Source organism: Nomascus leucogenys, unplaced genomic scaffold (assembly GCF_006542625.1).
Source record: "Nomascus leucogenys isolate Asia unplaced genomic scaffold, Asia_NLE_v1 Super-Scaffold_361, whole genome shotgun sequence".
Taxonomy (NCBI): domain Eukaryota; kingdom Metazoa; phylum Chordata; class Mammalia; order Primates; family Hylobatidae; genus Nomascus; species Nomascus leucogenys.
Genome location: NW_022095772.1, coordinates 1,588,286 through 1,610,748, shown reverse-complemented (window position 1 = coordinate 1,610,748; position 22,463 = coordinate 1,588,286). Strand labels below are relative to the sequence as shown.

Genomic DNA, 22,463 nt, shown 5'->3' with positions numbered 1-22,463 from the left:
ACGGAACCACAGCGACATCTGGCGCTCTGGAGGCTTTTCTGCCCCCGAAGGGCTTTGCTTCAGATCAATTTAACCATTCCCACAGAGATGCTCTACAATCACTTGGGAGTTCATAAACTTCTTTCTTTCCCAGATCCTGGAAACAAAATGTCCTCAGCTTAGTTTCTATATTCTTGTTTCATATCTTCCTACTTATTTATGCTAAGATTATAATATCCATAAAGAAGGGAGTTGAAGAAGTGCACACCTGTGTTTGAAATTTCGAAAGCCATGTAGTACAAATGCTACTTTACTCAATCTTTTCCAAACTTTGCAATAATTTTCTATGTATGATTAATTTTATCACTTTAATGCACTATCCTAATAAATACTACACTTGGGATGGCTCATAAAAACCACCATGCTCTACACTAATAATGCCTCCATATTTATAGACAACATCCAGAAGGATATACAAGAAAAGATGACTGTCTCTGCAGAGGGAAACAGAAACTGGGGAACCGTGGGTGAGCGAAGAAAATTTTCACTGCCTGCCCTTTTGAATTTTCTTGCCATCTATATGTATCACCTTTTCAAATATAAACATAATTTTTAAATAAAAAATTATTTGCTTCTACATAGTCTCTGGAAAGAGACACAAGACACTGGCAAGACTATTGCTTACAAAGAACAGAAGTGAGTGGCTGGAGCAAAAATGAGTGACTAGGGAACTGGGGTAGACTTTTCACTCTATGCCTTTTTTGTAACTTTCAGGTTTGTACCTTGTGATTAAACTTGTGAATAAATCTTTTAAAGTGTCATGTAATATTCCTGGCAGTTTTGCTTTACTTTTTTAGTTTTAATTACAGCTTCAAGCTGATTCTGTGAACCTAACAAAGAAGCAAAACGTTCAAGGCAGAAATCATGAACGTACATAAAAATCATTTCCTCAAATCATTTTCCAACATAAAGGAAGTAGTTTGTATTGTAACCTATAAAATCTATGACATTAGCTATAAAATAGGGAGGGATGTTTTAAAACTATTTTTTTTTTGGAGATGGAGTCTCACCGTGTAGCCCAGGCTGGAGTGCACTGGCGCCATCTTGGCTCACTGCAACCTCCGCCTCCCAGGTTCAAGCGATTCTCCTGCCTCAGCCTCCCGAGTAGCTGGGACTACAGGCACATGCCACCACGCCCGGCTTATTTTTTGTATTTTTAGTAGAGATGGGGTTTCACCGTGTTAGCCAGGATGGTCTCGATCTCCTGACCTCGTGATTCACCCGCCTCGGCTTCCAGGATTACAGGCGTTAGCCACCACACCCGGCCCTAAAACTTTAAAATTTTTCATCCTCTTTCTCAGACATTTTAACTTTGGTGCACACGAGGCTGGGCACCGTGGCTCACGCCTGTAATCCCAGCACTTTGGGAGGCCAAGGCGGGCAGATGATCACTTGAGGTCAGGAGTTCAAGACCAGTCTGGCCAATGTGGTGAAACCCCGTCTCTACTAAAGATACAAAAATTAGCCAGGTGTGGTGGTGTGCGCCTGTAATCCCAGCTACTTGGGAGGCCAAGGCAGGAGAACCACTTGAACCCAGGAGGCGGAGGTTGCAGTGAGCCAAGATGCTGCCACTGCACTCCAGCCTGGGAGACACAGCAAGACTCCATCTCAAAAAAACAGTAATAAATAATTTTGGTGCACACTAAGAATAATTTTTAAGAGATTTTATACTCTATATTCCCAGTGAAGGAAACACTACTTGCTTTTCAATTATGTAAAGCAGGGGTATTTAATTGCCTTTCTACAATGACTAAATATAAAATATCTTCAAATGATTTCAGTATAATTTTTATTACCTAAAAAACAATGGGATTTGGCATTTAGGGTAATTCCATTGTTAACACATCTTAAACCATTAAGAATCAATCCTAAAATTTAAGAGTTAGAAAAGGCTGTAAGGATAATTTAATTCAATCCTTCATTTTACAGATAGAGACTAAGTCCAAGAAAGTTCAAAGTAGAAACCAGAACCCAGATCTTCTGCCCCTCCAGCCAGTATGCTTTCAAGTCTTTCCTCTAACAGGACATAAAGTTACTGAGAATGTCCTTCAAATTTCTATCATGGCTCTACATTTTAAATAAATAGATGCATAATTAAACATAATTTAATTTCCATAATAATAGTCAGAAATACTAAATAAAGGAAAACAATAAATCTTTTAAATTATTTTAATATAGTCTCTTGAGATCAATAACACATTGGTAAACTTTCTGCAGAAGTGCATTCCTAAATAAGTAAACCCAAGGCAACAGTTGACAAAAAGGTAAAGAAGTAGCTTTATTTTAAAATACAGTCTTCCTTTGGTATCTTTAGGGGATTGGTTCCAGGAACCCTCACGGATACCAAAATCCTTGGATGCTCAGGTCACTTTTAAAAAATGGCATGGTAGTTGCATATAACCTAAAGATTCTCCCAAATACTTTAAATCACCTCTAAATTATTTATAATACCTACAATGTAAATGCTATCCAAATAGTTGTTATATAGTACTGGTTTTTAATTTGTATTTTTTTATTGTTATTATATTTTTTCTCAAATATTTTTGATATATGGTTGGCTGAATCTGCGGAAGCAGAACCTATGGATACAGAGGGCCAACTGTAAACGCCAAAAAAATTAACTTTAAAAAATAACTTCATCAACGTGAGTTACTTTTAAATACAAATAGGGACTGAACATACATGCATCAAATTGTACTCTCATTCACTGACATAAGCACACCTCCAAACAAGTTAATATGAAGGTAAATACATAAATATATACAAATAAATACACATACCCAAATAACAAACCACACATCACCCACCATTTTCCAAGACCAAAATTTTCATATAAACATACTGGCAAATACAGCAAAAACATCAGTGTACATTAACATACTTACATATACAGATATGCATAAATACCAGAATTCAAAGCAACATGTAGCATATAACACAGGTACTTAAGGCATAAACAACACAGCTCAGTCAGAAACAGCCCAGGGAGAAACAGTTATCTATTGAAACAAATACTATTGTGACCTTCTCACACTAGGGATGAAAATTCAGCAGTTCACAATGGAATTGAGATTAATAAAATGCTTATGCTTTAAATAATGGAAACAAAGAAACCAGACTCTAAACCACTCTCCACTGCCAATGTGTTTGTTATGCTGATAATGTGAAAACAACTTCAGAGACTTAAAAGCATAGGGAAGATGGGGAGTCCTATCTAGAAAAAAGATTTGCTAAATGAAATCACTAAAGATGAACACAGAAACATTCTGTAAAGTTAGCTAAATTATCTTTATTTTTTTTGTAGAAACAGGGTCTCACTCTGTTGCCCAGGCTGGAGTGCAGTGGCATGATCTTAGATCACTATAGCCTCAGACTCCTGGGCTCAAGTGATCCTCCCAGCCTCAACCTCCTAAGTAGCTGGGATCACAGGTGTGTGACACCATGCATGGCTCAAATTCTTTTTACTTTGAAGGCCCTGCTAGAAACTTGCTGCTGCTCTAATTCACCACTTGGAGAGACAAAACTAAAAAAGCTGTTGCTGGGCTCAGGTGCTGTGGGAGAACCCGCAAAAAATGGTCTGAACTGAAAATCTCCATCTCCATCGCCCCGATTTCGAACAGGTGTATTATCCAAAGGAAACTTGGAGTTGTTACCTAGGGCAGAAAAAAGGGAAAAACATAATTTTATTCATTTGTTATCTATCTAATCTACTTCAGAGGAATCCTCAAATATATATATATATGAATATATATTTTTTCTCCAATATTTGTCTTAGGAAAAAACAGACATATAAAATCTTTTGCCCCAGGTTAAGAATAATTTTTTTAAAAAACATTGTAATAAACATTCTAGAAAAAATATAGCTATGAAATATTGGCATATACCATGACCCAATATCAATTAGCATAGGCTTAAGACAAAGCAGATAATAGATCAGATTAAATGAACATTTACTACTTCCACTGAACCCTTCCATGGCTATTATAGGTTTTAAAGGACCAAATAACTACAGGAAAATGCTGACTATATATCCTTCAAGCTAACAGTGGCAGCAGGACATAAAAAGGTTAACTGTGTACAAAAAAAGGAATGGGAAAGAACTGGTGAATATGAAAAAAAGACAAATGTGGACAGTGACAAAAAAATAAGTATATCTATAATGCCCATTTACAGTAACTGACTGACTAAATTACATTATATAAGTAAAACTGAAAGTTAAGCAGAAATTTAGGTTTTTATTCTTGTATCTGATATTCCTCATCTCATCACCTCATACCTGCCCCCTTTTTTTTGTAGAGACAGGGTCTCACTATATTGCCCAGGCTGGTCTCAAACTCCTGGGCTCAAGTGATTCTCCCACCTCAATCTCCCAAAGTGCTGGGCCGCACCTGACCACCTCATACCTTTTCTAAGACATCAGCTCCTCCCCCATTAAATCTTTTTCCTCAGCCTATAGTAAATATCCAAAAATGAGTATTAGGAAAGTCCAGCACAAGAGGCTTCACTTTTTTGTATGCCAAAAACAATTTCCATTAATAGCATAGCAAAAATCTATTGGATTTTGTTGCATAAAGAGTAGTATAAAGGAGAGAGCTCAGGAAGATAGGAGATTCATTCCATCTGCAAGGCACCTAACAAGCAGAAAAGAGATGGCATCATACTAGATTGTGATTTAAAGAAAGAATCCTATTTAGATAATCTTTATATCCTCATTAGTTAGGATCATACCTAACAACCTGGTACATAAAACATATTTGCTAAATATTTGATAAATGGAAAAATGATTAGACAAAAGAACAAAACAACCAAACTGACAACTTAAGAATTGTACAATCAGTATTGGCAGGTGAAAAAAATTGAAACATAGCCTTCTTGGAGGATAGCAAATGGTTAAGAGTATAGGCTCTGAAAACAGTTTAGTGATATTGACCAAATAACTTTCTGTGCCTCAGCTTTCTCATCTGCATAAAAGAGGGACAATAATACTTACTTCATAAAGTTTTTTAAATTATATGAATTTATATAAAACACAACAGTGTCAATAAATGACAACTAATATTATTATTACTACAACTATGTAGCTTTTAACTTAATGTAGCAATTTGCAAACTTTCATTTTGCAGACATTAACTCTGCTCAAATTAAAGCTTTAATTTAAATGTAAGCAAATACAATAGATAAAAGCAATGATGTACAGGTTGAAACATGGGTGAAGAATTCATAGCCTACCACAACTCAATGCTTGTCTTATCATCTCCACTGAATGCTTGGAAGTGGGCAGAGCAGTATAAAAAATCATTGATTTAAAGCACAGACACTTGATACACGTCCTTTCTTACCTAACGGGAAGCCAAGAACACCAGACTGTGCAATCATGGATGGTTCAAGGGTGCCTTCATGGTTAGCAATAGTGATGTTTCGTAGCCTAAGGCTATCATAGAGGCCTTGGAGCTTTTGATACTGACGATTGCGCTCCATAAGTTTCTCAGAGATGTCACTGAACTTTTTCTTGTATTCTTCTAGTACTTTCTTCATGGAGGTGATCTCTCCTTTCATAGAGGTCAATTCTACATCCTTGCTTTGTATTTGCTGAGTATATATCTTCTCCATCTGTTTCAGATGGCCCTCAGCCTTGCTGAAATTGTATTCTTGATAGAGACGTTCCTGATGTACCTGGTTCCAAAAGAAAAAAGATTTTTAATGTATTGGGTACAAAGTTATATATTGTAAAATGTTATACAAACACAAAAGGAAAAGAAAGATGCTTATACAGAGAGGTTATTTTAACATTTAGAACCCAGTTTAAGAAGCAATCAGGATACACAATGAGGCACAGAAAACAATATGTTACTAAATGCATAGAAAAAAATTCTGGAAGAATACTCTCAAACCACTAACTTTATACCACCAATAGAACTGAGTATTTGTCTTACTTTAACAAGTGACATGTTTTCCAAAGGTTTTTAAGAAATATAATCCCATTTTTCAAGTAATCCAGAGCATGAAGAACAGACTCTAAGACAACCCCAAATTATCATTGTCTCCTGGTACATACACCCTTGTGTAACTCCCTATCCCCTTGCACGTGGGCAGGATCTGTGACTAGAATACTACAGAAAATGTGACAGGTTGTCACTTCATAAGTATATTACCTAAGACTATACGGTCTGTCTTACTAGGGAGACACACTCCCTTGCTGGCTTTGAGGAAGCAAGCAGCCATGTCAGGAAGGCCCAAGAGGCAAGTAACTAAGAACAGCCTGTGGCCAATAGCCAGCAAAAAATTGAGGACCCAATGAATCTAGACAGATCTTACACTTTTCACAAAAATAAACTCAAGATGGTTCACAGACTTAAACATAAAATGCAAAACTATGAAACTCCCAGAAGATAACATAGGGTAAAATCTAGGTGATCTTGGATTTGGCAGTGACTTTTAAAATACACCAAAGGTATAATCCATGAAAGAGAAAATTGATAAGCAGGACTTCATTAAACTTAAAAATCTCTGCTCTGTGAAAGACCCTGTAAGAGAATGAAAAGACAAGCCACAGATCAGGAGAGTATATTTGCAAAAGATAGCTCTGATAAAGGATCAAAGAATACTTCAAACTCAACAGTAAGGATAAAAAGAACACTTAAGGCCGGGCGCGGTGGCTCACGCCTGTAATCCCAGCACTTTAGGAGGCCGAGGCGGGTGGATCACGAGGTCAGGAGATCGAGACCATCCTGGCTAACATAGTGAAACCCCGTCTCTACTAAAAATACAAAAAAAAAATTAGCCGGGTGTGGTGGTGGGCGCCTGTAGTCCCAGCTACTAGGGAGGCTGAGGCAGGAGAATGGCGTGAACCCGGGAGGCGGAGTTTGCAGTGAGCCGAGATTGCGCCACTGCACTCCAGACTGGGCGACAGAGCGAGACTCCGTCTCAAAAAAAAAAAAAAAAAAAAAACACTTAAAACTCAACAATAAGAAAACAATCTAAAAATAGACCAAGAACTTCATATACACCTCACCAAAAAAAAAAAAAAAGGCAAAAAAGCATATGAAAAGATGCTCCACATCGTATGTCATCAGAGACATGCAAAATGAGATACCACTATACAGATATTAAAATGGCCAAGACCCAGAACATGGACAATACCAACTTCTGGCAAAGATGTGGAGCAACAGGAATTCTCACTCATCGCTGCTGGCAATATAAAATGGTACAGCCACTTTCGAAGACAATTTGGCAGTTGCTTACAAAAATAAACATACTCTCACCACATAAGCCAGCAAAAACACTATTTGGTATTTAACCAAAGGAGCTGAAAAATAGAGGAGCGTGTAAGAGAAACAACTTACCCAGAAAAATATAATAAAAAGTTACTTGACAGATGACAAACATCCTTAAGTATAAGTGTATATGTAAGATGTAACAATATATTCAAGGACATGCTTAAAGTCATCCACAGGGAGGTCTTTCAAAGGAAATATTAAAAGTAGAAATCATAAGGGAAAAAGTTAAGGATGTGTATTTGATAAGAATGCTTATCACAGCATTTTAATAACTTGGAAATAAATTATGATACAATATAACCATTAAAATATGATTATAGAATAGTTAACTAAAAAATATTTAACAAGATATTCATACCAAGTGAAGCATAGGCTACTCAGGAGGCTGAGGTGGGAGAATGGCTTGAACCCAGGAGTTAGAGACTAGCCTGGGCAACACAAGAAAACCCCGTCTCAAAAGGAAGAAAAATTCATACCAGATATAATATATTGTCAACTCTAACAGTAAAACTGTGTGTGTTATTATCTTACTTTTATACAGAAGAGAGAGAGAGAGTGTGTATACCCAAAATATCAACAATAGTTATCTCTGAGTGATGGAATTATGAGTGCTTTAATTTTCTTCCTTTTGATTTTCAACAATAAACATTATTGCTTTTGAAAATAATTTAAAAAAAAGAGTTTCTCATATACTCATAAAAAATTAATAATAATATAACGAAGGAAAGACACTAGAAGTTCCCACAAATGCCATAAATCATATGCTCAAGAGAAACTAGACTAAGCACTAACCTGATATGTCCAGAAGGCCAGTGCTCGGGAGCTAATGTCCAACACGATCTCTGGTCGCAGTCCTGCCAGTACCATAGCTTTATATTCCTCTGATGGACTGAGTTCTGTGCGGACAATATCTAGCTTTCCAGAAAGGGTACTGTTGCAGGCAGGACAGAGAGCTGGTGAGCGACTAAACTCACCACTGCCATGCTGATCACAGAAGATGTGAGAGCAGGCAGTGACCCATGCATAGCCAGAGAGTTTGATGCGACACTTTCGATAATTACAAAGCAGCATGTCTTCACACAAAGACATAAGAGGATAGTGAGGTCTCCAGAAGCTGAAGAGAGTCCTAAGAAGGGGTAAATAAAAAGGCCAAGTAAGTTAAATTGCAATGAAAATAAAATAAATAATAAGTAAAAAATAAATATAACATGCACGTTTTTATCATAAAATACTGCACATTATATTCCTCGTATTTATTATAATTGATATATTGATTTCAGTTACTCAATAATATTAATTGTGCTCCTTGTTTGTCCGGTTTTCTAAAAACACTTTAAGGATAAAAGGTAAAGACAAAGGTGGTTACAAGCTTGCTAAAGTCAAAAATAATATATACGTGGGCCAGGCTCAGTGGCTCAAGCTTACAATCCCAGCACTTTGGGAAGCCAAGGCAGGCGGGTCCCTTCAGGTCAGGAGCTCGAGACCAGCCTGGCCAACATGGTGAAACCCAGTCTCTATTAAAAATACAAAAATTAGCCAGGCGTGGTGATTCAAGCCTCTAATCCCAGCTACTCGGGAGGCTGAGGCAGGAGAATCACTTGAATCCGGGAGGCAGAGGTTGCAGTGAAGCGAGATCACACCACTGCACTCCAGCCTGGGCGACAGAGCAAGAATCTCTCAAAACATATATATATAGGCCGGGCGCGGTGGCTCACCCCCGTATAATCTCAGCACTTTAGGAGGCCGACACGGGCGGATCACGAGGTCAGGAGTTCGAGACCAGCCTAACATGGTGAAACCCCGTTTCTACTAAAAATACAAAAAATTAGCCGGGTGTGGTGGTGGGCGCCTGTAGTCCCAGCTACTCGGGAGGCTGAGGCAGGAGAATCGTTCGAACTCCGGAGGCGGAGCTTGCAGTGAGCCGAGATCGCGCCACTGCACTCCAGCCGGCGACAGAGACTCCGTCCCGGGGGGGGGGGGGGGGGCGGGGGGGGAAGTTGCCTTGGCCCTCCGGGTCGACAGAAAGGAACACTCGCACACCTTTATCCCAATAGCCCCGCTGAGTGAGTTTCCTCAGGTATGTCACCTGGCAGCCACAGTTAAGATTAAGAGGCCTATTTTACGTCTGGCAGAGTAGGGGGCAGCGGGAAAGCAGAGGAGCTGGGAAGCTTTAAAGCTGAGTCCTCTCTCACGCAGGAGAGGCGCAGCTAATTCCGAATCTTCCACCAGCTGGGAGTAAGCGCCAATCTAATGTCTGTACAAGCTGCGTGAGGGGCAAGTTTTAGAGAAACAGACCCACAGAAATTACACTCTGGAATTTTCAGCCAGCTTTCCACGCTCAGTAGAGAAAATAATAGTAACAATAATAATAACAAACGATACTTAATCTGAGGCTGAAAGAAAAAGCGCGGAAAAACTCCGTCGCCTCCACAGCTCCCCAAGTGAAGATTCCAGGATTCTCTGTGCGCGAGTGCGTCAGGAAACTACGCCAGAGCGCGCATGCGTGGGGTTGCCCCGAAGCATCCTGGGACCTGGCAGGCTGAGGGAGTTGCGGCCAACAGCTCCGGCTAAGAATCAGGAGAAATTCCCAGAAACACTGTGACAGCTGTAATTGGACAGCTAGCACCTCCATGTTGAGGTAGTCCACCATTTTATTTTTTATCCACCTTGGAATAGACATCTTTCCACTCTCACACATCCTCTATACACATTTAAGGAAATTATAATTTTCCTTGAGTCTGCATTACAAACATGCATTACAGCTCTTTAAATTAAGCGATAGTGGGCCGGGCAAGGTGGCTCACGTCTGTAATCCCAACACTTTGGGAGGCTGAGGCGGGCAAATCATCTGAGGTCAGGAGTTCCAGACCAGCGTGGCCAACACGGTGAAACCTCGTCTCTACTAAAATACAAAAATCAGCTGGGCGTGGTGGTGGACGCCTGTAATCCCTACTCGGGAGGCTGAGGCAGGAGAATCACTTGAACCCAGGAGGCAAAGGTTGCAGTGAGCCGAGATCGCACCATTGCACTCCAGCCAGGGCAACAAGAGCAACACTCCGTCTTAAAAAATAATAATAATAATAATTAATTAAGCGATAGTATTGAGGGTCAGAACTTTGAGGTGACCTACCTGCGTGCTCTCCTGGAACTGCTGGCAGTGTTTAAATGATTGCACTGTGCCAGTTTCACTCTAATGCTGTTGCCTGTCATTTTCTTTGCTCTTCTGTGCTTACCCATAGCAGCTGCTTTAGGTAATTATTTTCTGCTTAATCTATATAGATCTGTTGGAATTCAGATTAAAAATTAGCCTGAAGAGGAAAGCTAGACGGGTCCTCAGGATATAAATCTTAATGAAGCTTTTTTTTCTTTTCCAGATAGGGTCTCACTCTGTCGCCCAGGCTGGAGTGCTGTGACGCAATCTCGGCTCACTGCAACCTCCGCCTTCTGGGTTCAAGCGATTCTCTTGCCTCAGCCTCTGGAGTAGCTGGGATTACAGGCACATGCCACCACACCCCGCTAATTTTTGTATTTTTAGTAGACACAGGGTCTCGCCATGTTGGCCAAGCTGGTTTCAAACTCTTGACCTCCAGTGATCCACCCATCTCGGCCTCCCAACGTGCCGGGATTACAGGCGTGCGCCACCATGCCCAGCCTTATACCGTCTTTTGTAGCCATCTTTCCAGATGTTGTGAACCTATTATGAATTAGTAACAGATGCAATTAGCCACGCAATGGACATCAAACCCTGCAAACCCCTGAGTAGTGCCAAACCACAATATCAAATCTTTTTCCTTCAAACAAAAAACTGTCAAAAACTATGCAACTTCCTACAAGGTTTGTCAACTTTTCAGAGTAATTAGGCCTTTGTACATTTCCTAAAATATCTTCTGATAACTTTAAAGTGGTAACTTAATTCTGGTATAAACCAGTTTCAAAAAAATGAGATCTTCATGTGTGAACCATATACTCCCTAACATCTGTTTTTGGCTGTTCGAGCCTTCTGTGTGAATTCTGGTTTTAACTATGCCAAATGTAGAAATATTAATACAAAAAAAAGTACAACTCATTTAAAGTTGAAAAATGCAAAATATTCTAATTTGACTAGTACCTAACTTTGTGATCCTAGCCAATTCCCTTCGTACTGCAATATGATCACTTCCTGGAGATGTATCTAAGTTAATAAATACTTAACATTAATTCATTTTAACACCATGTACTGCAAATATGCTACAATTTATCCATTCTTCTAATAGACATTGATTGCGGGTTTTTACAATTAAAAACAATACTGCAATGAACATTCTGTACGTGTCTCCTTGAGTACACATGCCAAAAATTCCTCTAGAATATAACACCCAGAGCCTGGGTTAGTATATAAGCAATTTCAAATCAACTAAATGTTGCCAAACCACTCTCCAATGTAAAAGCATAAATTTCACTGCCACCAACAAAGTAGAGAAGAGCCCAATGCTATAAATTCAGCAACATGCAGACATGTCAGGTTGTTTTACTTTATTTCATTGTTGTCTATCTGATGACAGTGAAATGGTATCTCAGCGTTGTTTTAATGTACAACTCTTTCATTACTCGTAAGAGTGAGCATTTTTTCATCTGAATGACTACTCAGGGATCCTCATCTGTGATTTGCCTGTTCATGTCCTTTGATGATTTTCTTGATTTATATGGAGTCATTTAACAGTAATATGACATGCAAACATAAGTTTGAATTTTAGTGTACACAAATTTATCAACTTTTTGTTTTTGTACTTATGTCTACTCCAATATCATACTCTTGCTTTTCAATAATTCTAAAGTTTTGCTTTTCATATATACAACTTTAATTCATTCTTCCCAACATAAAGAGTCTGAATAACTTACAATAGGAGTTGTGAAGGCCAGAGTGACCACAACATTCAAGAAAGCAAACATTCCAACAACTTCACTATTTGATGGAGTGGTAGTCTAGTCTATAACATTTCTAGGTTATATTTACCATGCAAGGGATACAATATGCATCAAAATATTAGATATGTTATCTTTCATTTGCTTTTAGAATGATATTTCATCATATTTATTGACTATACAAAACAAGGCAACCAACCACAAAGACAAAACTACTCAGAAGAACAAAATTATATTCCAGCTCTTTGGAAGGCCAAGGCAGGTGGATCACCTGAGGTCAGGAGTTTGAGTCCAGCCTGGCCAACATGATCAAACCCCATCTCTACAAGAAAACACAAAAATTAGCTGGGTATGGTGGCAGGCACCTGTAATTCCAGCTACTCAGGAGGCTGAGGCAGGAGAATAGCCTGAACCCGGGAGGCGGAGGTTGCGGTGAGCCAAGATCATGCCACTGCACTCCAGCCTGGACGACAAAGCCAGACTCTGTCTCAAAAAAAAAAAAAAAATTATAGATGTGAAATACTTTCCATAAGAATCAGGCCAGGCGAAATGGCTCACGCCTATAATCCCAGCACTTTGGGGCGCCAAGGTGGGCGGATCACCTGAGGTCGGGAGTTCGAGACCAGCCTCACCAACATGGAGAAACTCCGTCTCTACTAAAAATACAAAAATTAGCTGGATATGGTGGTGCATGCCTATAATCCCAGCTACTCAGGAGGCTGAGGCAGGAGAATAGCTTGAACCTGGAAGGTGGATTTGCAGTGAGCTGAGATCACGCCATTGCACTCCAGCCTGGGCAACAAGAGCAAAACTCCGTCTCAAAAAAAAAAAAGAAAAGAAATACTTTCCATGAGAATCTATATAGAGAAAAGCAGTCTGAAGATATTATAATGAAGGAGAAAAGGCTTTGAGTTTCAAGTACTAGTTTGCTATATTTGAACACATAGAAGTAACTTCCTGTTTATTTTGATACCTTGTTTTTATAGCCAAAAGTTGAGATTTGCAACAGAAAAGTCTGACTGCCTGAAGACCTAACATATTTCTTGTAATTTGTAAAATGGTTTAACTCAGTTGTTTACTGTTTTTAGACAAACTACTGAATATTCATGAAATGTATATTATTGATGAAGCAATTTCAAGAATCTTTTTTTTTTTTGAGACGGAGTCTCGCTCTGTCACCCACGCTGGAGTGCAGTGGCACGATCTCAGCTCACTGCAACCTCTGCCTCCCGGGTTCAAGCAATTCCTTGCCTCAGCCTCCTGCATAGCTGGGACTACAGGCACGCTGCCGCACCCAGCTAATTTTTTTTTGTATTTTTAGTAGAGATGGGGTTTCACCATCTTGGCCAGGCTGGTCTTGAACTCCTAGACCTCCTGATCTACCCTCCTCGGCCTCCTGAAGAGCTGGGATTACAGGCGTGATCAAGAATCTTAATTTAAAGAATAGGTTTCATATTCTGGCAAACACAAGTTAGTACAGTTGCATACCATTTGTGAGATTCTGGTATAAGCACGAGTATTAAATCTCATTACAAAAACAGTAAAGTATACCAGACTTTCAATATTTGGATTTTATTTTGTACCCCTTGCATGTTAAATATACCATCATGGATGTAAACACAGCATACAGGACAGTATGCTTTAGCCAAAACAATTGAGAATATTTCAACATGAAGCAGAAATGAGTTTTTAACCATACCTGAATGGTATGTGCAATTTAACTCAATGATAAATATCAAGTAAGATTGTAAATAAAATATTAACAATAAAAGATTTCCTACTAAGTACCAGTAAGGTTTTATGTATCTATTCCTCACATAAATAGATTGGTTTTGGCAGTCATTCTTATAATAGGCACTGATTCCAGGTTTTACAATTAAAAACAATACCACAGTGAATGTTCTATACATGTCTCCTTGAGTACACATGCCAAGAATTCCTTTTGGAAACTGCCCTGGTTTGTCAATCAGGGCTTCCCCCACCTTCCCCACCACCCCACCATGAACCCTCTATGGCTCCCATACCCAGAGACTAAGTTAGTATATAAGCAAGTATTTTTTTGGTATCTCTTTTGGGCCAGGCCTTAGGGAAAAAGAAGGTATCTTGCTTTCGTGGAGTTTACAATCTACCAAAGGATCTAAGAATAACATAAGAAAATGAAAATATTATTTTATTCTTTCCTTTGCCACCTCTTACATTTTTGCAAATTGATTCCATAAAGCCATTTCTGGTGAAAAAAGTCCATCTTTAACTTGAAGAATTATCTACCTTCATACTGCAAAGAAAAGTTTTAGGTATATAAATTTTTCTTTTTTTTTTGAGACAGAATATCTCACTCTGTCACCCAGGCTGGAGTGCAGTGGCACAATCTCGGCTTACTGCAATCTCCACCTCCCAGATTCAAGCGATTCTCTTGCCTCAGCTTCCCAAGTAGCTGGGACTACAGGTGTGCACCACCATGCCCGACTAATTTTTATATTTTTAGTAGAGACAGGGTTTCACCATGTTGACCAGGCTGGTCTCGAACTCCTGACCTCAGGTGATCCGCCCACCTCAGCCTCCTAAAGTGCTGGGATTATAGATGTGAGCCACCGCACCCAGCCAAAAAGTGTATTTTTAAAACTGCCCTGATATGTGTGTGAGCAACCACTCTAAAAAACTGAGTAAACCATTTAAAATTTGAACATGAATGACTTTAGAGTATGTTTCAGTAACTCTCAGAATCAACTGGTTTTATTTCATTGTGCCAGATGACAGCTATCTAATTACTATATGCTCGTGTTTTGAAACTAGGCTGCTTCTTTTATTTTTTTAATCACAGGTACATTTTCTTAATCTGGAATCACCACCTGTTTAGTAATTGTTTGACTCCGCAAAAATCAGAAGGCACTAACGGACAGCCAGCCCATCCTCATGGTGCCCTGAGTGAAGATAAGCCATTTTTGATATATGATGGATCAAAATCCCACTGCCTAAGGCTTCAAGCAGTGAGAGGAACAGCCATCAAAGTTTAACTCCAACCACATTAATTTAAGAAACGTTTATAAAAAATAAAGACATCCCAACCTGGGCAACATGGCAAAACCCCATCTCTACAAAAAATACAAAAAATTAGCCAGGCATGGTGGCCTGTGGTCCCAGCTACTTGGGAGCCTGAGGTGAGAGAATCACCTGAGGTTGGGCAGCCAGGGCTGCAGTGAGCCCTGATTATGCCACTGCACTCCAGCCTGGGCAATGGAGTGAGTCCCTGTCTCAAAAAAAAAAAATGAAGACATCAAGAGACTCTTATAAGATAGGAATCATTACATCTAAATAAGAACTAGAGGCCGGGCACGGTGGCTCACGCCTGTAATCCCAGCACTTTGGGAGGCCGAGGCAGGTGGATCATGAGGTCAGGAGATCGAGACCACAGTGAAACCCCGTCTCTACTAAAAATACAAAAAAAATTTAGCCGGGTAGGGTGGCAGGCGCCTGTATTCCCAGCTACTCAGGAGGCTGAGGCAGGAGAATGGCGTGAACCCGGGAGGCGGAGCTTGCAGTGAGCCGAGACTGCACTCCAGCCTGGGTGACAGAGCGAGACTCCGTCCCCAAAAAAAAAAAGTAAGAACTAGAAGAGATCATTAAGGATCAACTGATCCAGCAAGGGAAAATGAGGAACTAGATAACAAGTTAGTACCAAAATCAAGATTAATCAACTAAAGAAAATGTTATTCCAACAATTATATAAAGATACACATTATAGTGCCTATGACTAATTCTAGAAATTAAGTTTTGAGGGGCGGGGTGAAGGTAATGAGGGGTAGTCTAATTAACAGAAAGATATATAAGCAATAAAAAGATTTCCTCTTTTTTTTTTCTGAGATGAAGTCTAGCTCTGTCACCCAAGCTGGAGTGCAGTGGTGCGATCTCAGCTCACCACAACCTCTGCCTCCCAAGTTCAAGAGATTCTCCTGCCTCAGCCTCCCAAGTAGCTGGGATTACAGGTGCATGCCACCACACCCAGCTAATTTTTGTATTTTTGGTAGAAACGAGGTTTCACCATATTAGCCAGGCTGGTCTTGAACTTCTGACCTTAGGTGATCTGCCCACTTCGCCTCCCAAAGTGCTGGGTTTACAGGCGTGAGCCATCACATCAGGCCAAAACAAAGAATTTTCGTCAATCTATTATGCAGATGTCAAAAATTGCCAGGTAGTACAGAATCTAAGAGAAATATACACATGGATTCTGATGACAAAATAGTTAACATCAAACTGAGCATTTACCGTATGCTTTACCCACACCCTTACTAATTTAATCTTCAAAATAACCACCCTGAGTCAAATACTGTTGTCATCCTCTAAAATATAAAACTAAGACACAGATATTAGGAAACTTGCCAATGCTGTATAACTGGTGAAGTGATAGAGCATGGGTTTGAACTCAGTCTCCAGAACCCATATATATACTATACAATGCTACTTCTCAACATCTTAATTGACTTTTTTTTTTTTTTTGGAGATGGAATCTCGCTGTCACTCAGGCTGGAGTACAGTTGCGCTATCTCTGCTCACTGCAACTTCCACCTCCTGGGTTCAAGCCTCAGCCTCCTGCCTCAGCCTCCTGAGTAGCTGGGACTACAGGCGCACACCACCAGGCCCAGATAATTTTTTGTATTTTTTTTAGTAGAGATGGAGTTTTGCCATGTTGGCCAGTCTGGTCTCAAACTCCTGAGCTCAGACAATCCACCCACCTCGGCCTTCCAAAGTGCCAGGATTACAGGTGTGAGCCACCACTCCTGGCCTCAACTGACTTTTAAAAAGTGAAATTTAGCCGGGCGCGGTGGCTCAAGCCTGTAATCCCAGCACTTTGGGAGGCCGAGGCGGGCGGATCACGAGGTCAGGAGATCGAGACCATCCAGGCTAACACGGTGAAACCCCGTCTCTACTAAAAATACAAAAAATTAGCCGGGCGTGTTGGCGGGCGCCTGTAGTCCCAGCTACTTGGGAGGCTGAGGCAGGAGAATGGCTTGAACCTGGGAGGCGGAGCTTGCAGTGAGCCGAGATCGCGCCACTGCACTCCACCCTGGGGGACAGAGCAAGACTCCGTCTCAAAAAAAAAAATAAAAAATAAAAAATAAATAAAAAATAAAAAGTGAAATTTATAGCACCATAGCAGCTGGCCATGAAGTCACAAACCTGAATTTTCAAAGACTCATATATATGTCAAAGCTTCTCAATCTCAACGTAAGCCTTACCATAAAAGAAAAACGCAGTACTCATCTACTGTATATCCAGGATTTACAGCACCAAAGAGGTCCAGGCTGGAACAGCAAAACTCAGATCTGGTTTCAGTCTCTTGAAATTTTACTCCTGCAAAAGACAACAAAAGCTAAAAAATTATTTCGGCCGGGCGCGGTGGCTCAAGCCTGTAATCCCAGCACTTTGGGAGGTCGAGGCGGGCGGATCACGAGGTCAGGAGATCGAGACCACGGTGAAACCCCGTCTCTACTAAAAATACAAAAAATTAGCCGGGCGTGGTGGCGGACGCCTGTAGTCCCAGCTACTCGGAGAGGCTGAGGCAGGAGAATGGCGTGAACCCGGGAGGCGGAGCTTGCAGTGAGCCGAGATCCCGCCACTGCACTCCAGCCTGGGGGACAGAGAAAGACTCCGTTTCAAAAAAAAAAAAAAAAAAAATTATTTCAAGTTCTGATACTACTTTGAGTTGTTTGTATTTCCTGTATTCACCCTTCTTTCTACCTAATTCTCTGCTGAAAATGCAGGCACGGGTAAAGAATATAAGCTTGTCCTAAGTTACCTAAAATAACTTTTAAAATATTATAATACATGAATACAATAAAATTAGAAAATAGGTTTATAATAATAAACGATTGCTTGTAGAACCCAATTCTAGAGAAAATAACCCCTAGTATTTTAGTATATATATCCTTTCAGTTTTCTTAAGCAAACATATGCATATAAAAATATTTAAGCAGAAACATATTGCTCTATATAATCTGTTTTTCATGTGTCATGAATACCATTCTATTTCAATAAACATAAACCTGTATCATAACTTTTAGGTGACTCTATAGTGTTGTACCATATAGTCTTCACAAAATTGATTTAACCAACTCTGCGTTTCCTTTAATCTATATGTATAGATTGATAAAATAATGATTAGTTTAAAACTGCCAGGCTAAATTGCCTATAGAATTATACCATTGCCAGTGCTTTTTCTGTAGTGTTTTAACTTTTAGATTAATGATTCCTGACCCTAGTTCTAACTCACAAAAGTGATTTTTTGGGGATATAGAGATATCACAAAAGATCAAAGCACAACAAAACATTAGTCTCAAATTCATAATTTATTAAGATTTAAGAATTACCTGGGATTACAGACTAAATCCCAGTATGAATTCCAACAAGCAGAATTCAATTGCAGGTGTTTGCCCCTAGCTTTAGTCTGCTCAGAGCATGTGTTTAATCAGGCTGATCAGCTGAAACACGGACTTAACATGCATTTCATCATGGCAAACTGTAAATGACTGGGGAAGGGCAAACCAGCACTGGCTCCTCATCCCTAAACAGGAAAATTCTCCTAAGGTTAGAACTGGGGATTTTTTTGAATTACCAAATTCCATCCACTAATAACACTGAGTCCCAAGTCTTCTAAGTGATTAGAAATCCAAATGAGGTAAAAATGAAGATTTTGCTCTTACTCTTACCTCTGGCATCACATGAATCCAGCTTCTATCTAGAAATCCAGTTGAACCACAGGATCTATCAATTACCTAGGATCATTTCTGGAAAATTAAAAAAAAAAAATTAATTCACAAAGGTTATGATTACATGACAACTCACACCAGCATGTTCTACACCAAGTCACAAGAAAGTTTAGAGTAACCGTTCATCCTTTATTTAACTCTCCATTCATTAATATAAATTATTGACTCATCTATTTGGAAAATGTCACCAAATGCCCAAGCTCAGTATCAAATAGGGCAGGATCAGGAGTTCAAGGTTACAGTGAGCTGTGATCGTGCCACTGTACTCCAGCCTAGGCAATAGAGTAAGACTCTGTCTCAAACAAAACAAAACAAAAAAATTTAACAACAACAACAACAACAAAAAACTGAGCAGGACCCCTACACAAGCTTAATTTTGTATAAATTTACAAGCTTGGATAAAACTGCACAATAGTCTAACCAACTTCTGAAAGGCTATAAAGGTTAACAGCTTCACAGTAAGAAAACAGTTATGCAAGAGGAAGGAGTCAAGAACTTGTAAGATTCAGATAACTGAGAAAATAATCCAAAATAGTTTTTTCAAAGCATGTTTCAATTTCATTTGAGCCAATGCCAGATGGTATTTAACCTTTATTCTTCGTAATCCTTTGTCAAAATAATCTGAAGAAAATCTTCCCTTTATATAGAAAAATTGAATTAGTAACATTTGTAACCCAAGTCTGCCACAAGATGGCAATGTAAGAAAGAGGCTTGCTTTAATTTCCTCTTCCAGCATTTGCATGTAATCTGAACTTTCAGGTCACATACATACTAGATACGCAGTTCATTTTTGCAGGCAACCTTCACACTATTCCCTACTCTTTACCTAATTACTAGCTAGAAAATTTTTTGTGTTTACTTGTTATGATCATCTAAAACTTGTTAGCTAAAAATACTGCAGTTATACTTTCATCATTGTGTTCTTTTTCATGCAGCAATGTGGAGATTTAAAAATCCATAACCTCAGATACAATCTAGCCAGAAAGACAAGACTCATAGAAATTAACATACCACCAAATAAGTAGTAGAAAGCAAGTAAGGTTAAGAAAAGTAGAATTGGTCAAGGAAGGCTTCATGAAGCAAAAAGAGTGGGTCATAAGTGGACCCTAAAGTTGCATGTCCAATAAGTAACCACTTAATTAGAGTTAAAAAGTAAATTTCTCCATTACCTTAGTCACATTTTCATTACTCAATAGCTATATTGGCAGTACAAACATAGAGCATTTCCATCATAACAGAAGCCTCCATTGGACATCAGTGCCTTTAAGAATGAGTCTAAAATAAGCTGACAGATAAGAAAGCAGTGGTTATCATTCTTTAGAAATCCTATCTGTCAAGCAGTATAGAATTTGTATCATTTACATTTTACAACCCCCTATTTACAGGAAAATTGAGGCTCAGAAAAATTACATAAATTTCTTAAGGTCACCTAACTAGTAAGAGCTAGGATTTAAATTGAATTCCATCAAAACTCCATACTCTTCAATCCACCATGGTACTTCGTACAGGAAATAAGCAGAGCTAAAGAAGATGGTTTGCTTTAAAATGTAATGCAGTGACATGCTAGCTCAGTAGGTTGGAAAGAAACTGAAGCATTTTAAATATCTCAGACAGATATGATCAAAATGTTATTTTACTTCTTCCTTGCCCTATATTTCTACAATGCTTTAACTATGTAAAATGTTTTCAGATCAGCAGGATGCAAGGTTAACTAAGAGAATGTAGACAAGAAGCAAGACATGGTGTGAAAGGTTTCTCCAGTTTTAACAATGTCTACCTTAAAACTCCTTGATCTGTCCAAACCTAAAATAAATTTTTTTAAAAAGGAAATTAAAAAAAAACTACTTGATCTAAGTATTCTTACAGGATAATAATTATAGGTTGAAAGGAACAACTTTTCTATTAATCTCAACTCACAAACAAAACTCAGATTGCAAGAGGCCTGGTCTTTTTGTTTTGACACATAGCACAAAGCCTGGCACATAAATCCTGATGTTAAATATGTGAAATATGTGATACCTTTCCCAATGTGTGATGCTCCCTGCAGGATTCTAGTCATGCATGCTTCAACAAGTGTCATTCCACCATACAAAGGACATTTCGTATTTACTAAGTATTTTGCAAATGCTCCATAAACAATCAATGATCCCAGCATTTTGTTGACTGTGGGCAATAATCACTTCAAAGTACTAGTGTTCATAGCCAAAAGGTGCATTTTATAGGTGTGAACAGATGCTTCATGAAGGCCTAATACAAACTACAAATTGATACTAAATCAGCAGATACTTGTGTTAAGATTTCATTACCATTCCTTTCGACTCTATTCCAATTTACTCGGTGCCACCTAGCATTATAGGATACAATGGTAACTCAAAGAATCTCTAAGCTAGGCTTTTTAGATAGAAAAGACACACATATGTGTAATTAAGAGAACTTAAGGCAGCTTATCTTGATCAAAATTCAAGTACCAGGCTTTAGGTACCATCAGCCTTTAACCCTTTCTGTTGAGAATATCCAAATCCAAGCCCATATGATTTTCTTTTTTTTTTTTTGAGACGGAGTCTCGCTCTGTCGCCCAGGCTGGAGTGCAGTGGTGCAATGTAGGCTCAATGCAAGCTCCGCCTCCCGGGTTCACAGCATTTTCCTGCCTCAGCCTCTCCGAGTAGCTGGGACTACAGGCGCCTGCCACCACGCCCGGCTAATTTTTTTGTATTTTTAGTAGAGACGGGGTTTCACCGTGGTCTCGATCTCCTGACCTCGTGATCCGCCCGCCTCGGCCTCCCAAAGTGCTGGGATTACAGGCATGAGCCACCGCGCCCGGCAGGCCCATATGATTTTCAGGGGGTCTACAGATGGGCCAGTTCTGGACTGGCACACAGGGTGCTGGACTTCCCTCCTCAGTGGATTTCATCTTCAACCTGAAACAAAATGAAAACACAAAATTTTGTTTATAGTAAGTAAATACTAAACTAATAGCTTGGCATAGTTTTCTTTTAGAGATAGTTATATAAGTTACTGCTATCAGAACAGACTCCAAGTTTTATTTCCCACTCACTATCAGAGTTTCCTTCCTTTTTAAGGCAGAATAGTATTCCACTGTACATATGTATTAATATTTGCTTTATCCATTCATCTGTTGATGGACCCTTAGGTCAATTCCGTATCTTGGCTTTTGTGAATAATGATACAATGAACATGGGAGTATAGATATCTCTGACATACTAATTGTATTTCCTTTGAATATACCCAGAAATGAGATTTCTGGATTATATGGTAGTTCTATTTTTAATTTTTTGAGAAATTTCCATACTGTTTTCCATAATAGCTGCACTAATTAATATTCCCTAAAATAATAGATTTTGAAATCATACTAAACTAGATTTTAATCCTGGCTCTCTCATGTATTTGCTGTGCCCATGGGTAAGTCATGCAACTTCTCTAAACCTCAGCTGTCCCCTCTGTAAAATGAGGACAAATACCA

At 39.2% G+C, this 22,463-nt stretch overlaps 1 protein-coding gene and 2 non-coding genes across 3 annotated transcripts; all 3 read right to left on the bottom strand.

Moving 5' to 3' along the window:
* Positions 1-3,308: 3,308 nt before the first annotated feature.
* On the bottom strand, positions 3,309-20,348 carry CCNB1IP1 (cyclin B1 interacting protein 1). Its single transcript, XM_030808350.1, has 6 exons — positions 20,152-20,348; positions 18,923-19,000; positions 17,453-17,567; positions 8,109-8,442; positions 5,379-5,712; positions 3,309-3,692 (listed from the first exon to the last, which is right to left on the bottom strand). Exons 4-6 carry the CDS (start codon positions 8,403-8,405, stop codon positions 3,490-3,492), a joined length of 834 nt encoding a protein of 277 aa, XP_030664210.1. The 5' UTR covers positions 8,406-8,442; positions 17,453-17,567; positions 18,923-19,000; positions 20,152-20,348; the 3' UTR covers positions 3,309-3,489.
* On the bottom strand, positions 15,077-15,224 carry LOC115833637. Its single transcript, XR_004029021.1, has one exon. It is a non-coding gene; the product is annotated as a small nucleolar RNA SNORA79 (small nucleolar RNA).
* On the bottom strand, positions 18,658-18,734 carry LOC115833638. Its single transcript, XR_004029022.1, has one exon. It is a non-coding gene; the product is annotated as a small nucleolar RNA SNORD126 (small nucleolar RNA).
* Positions 20,349-22,463: the final 2,115 nt, after the last annotated feature.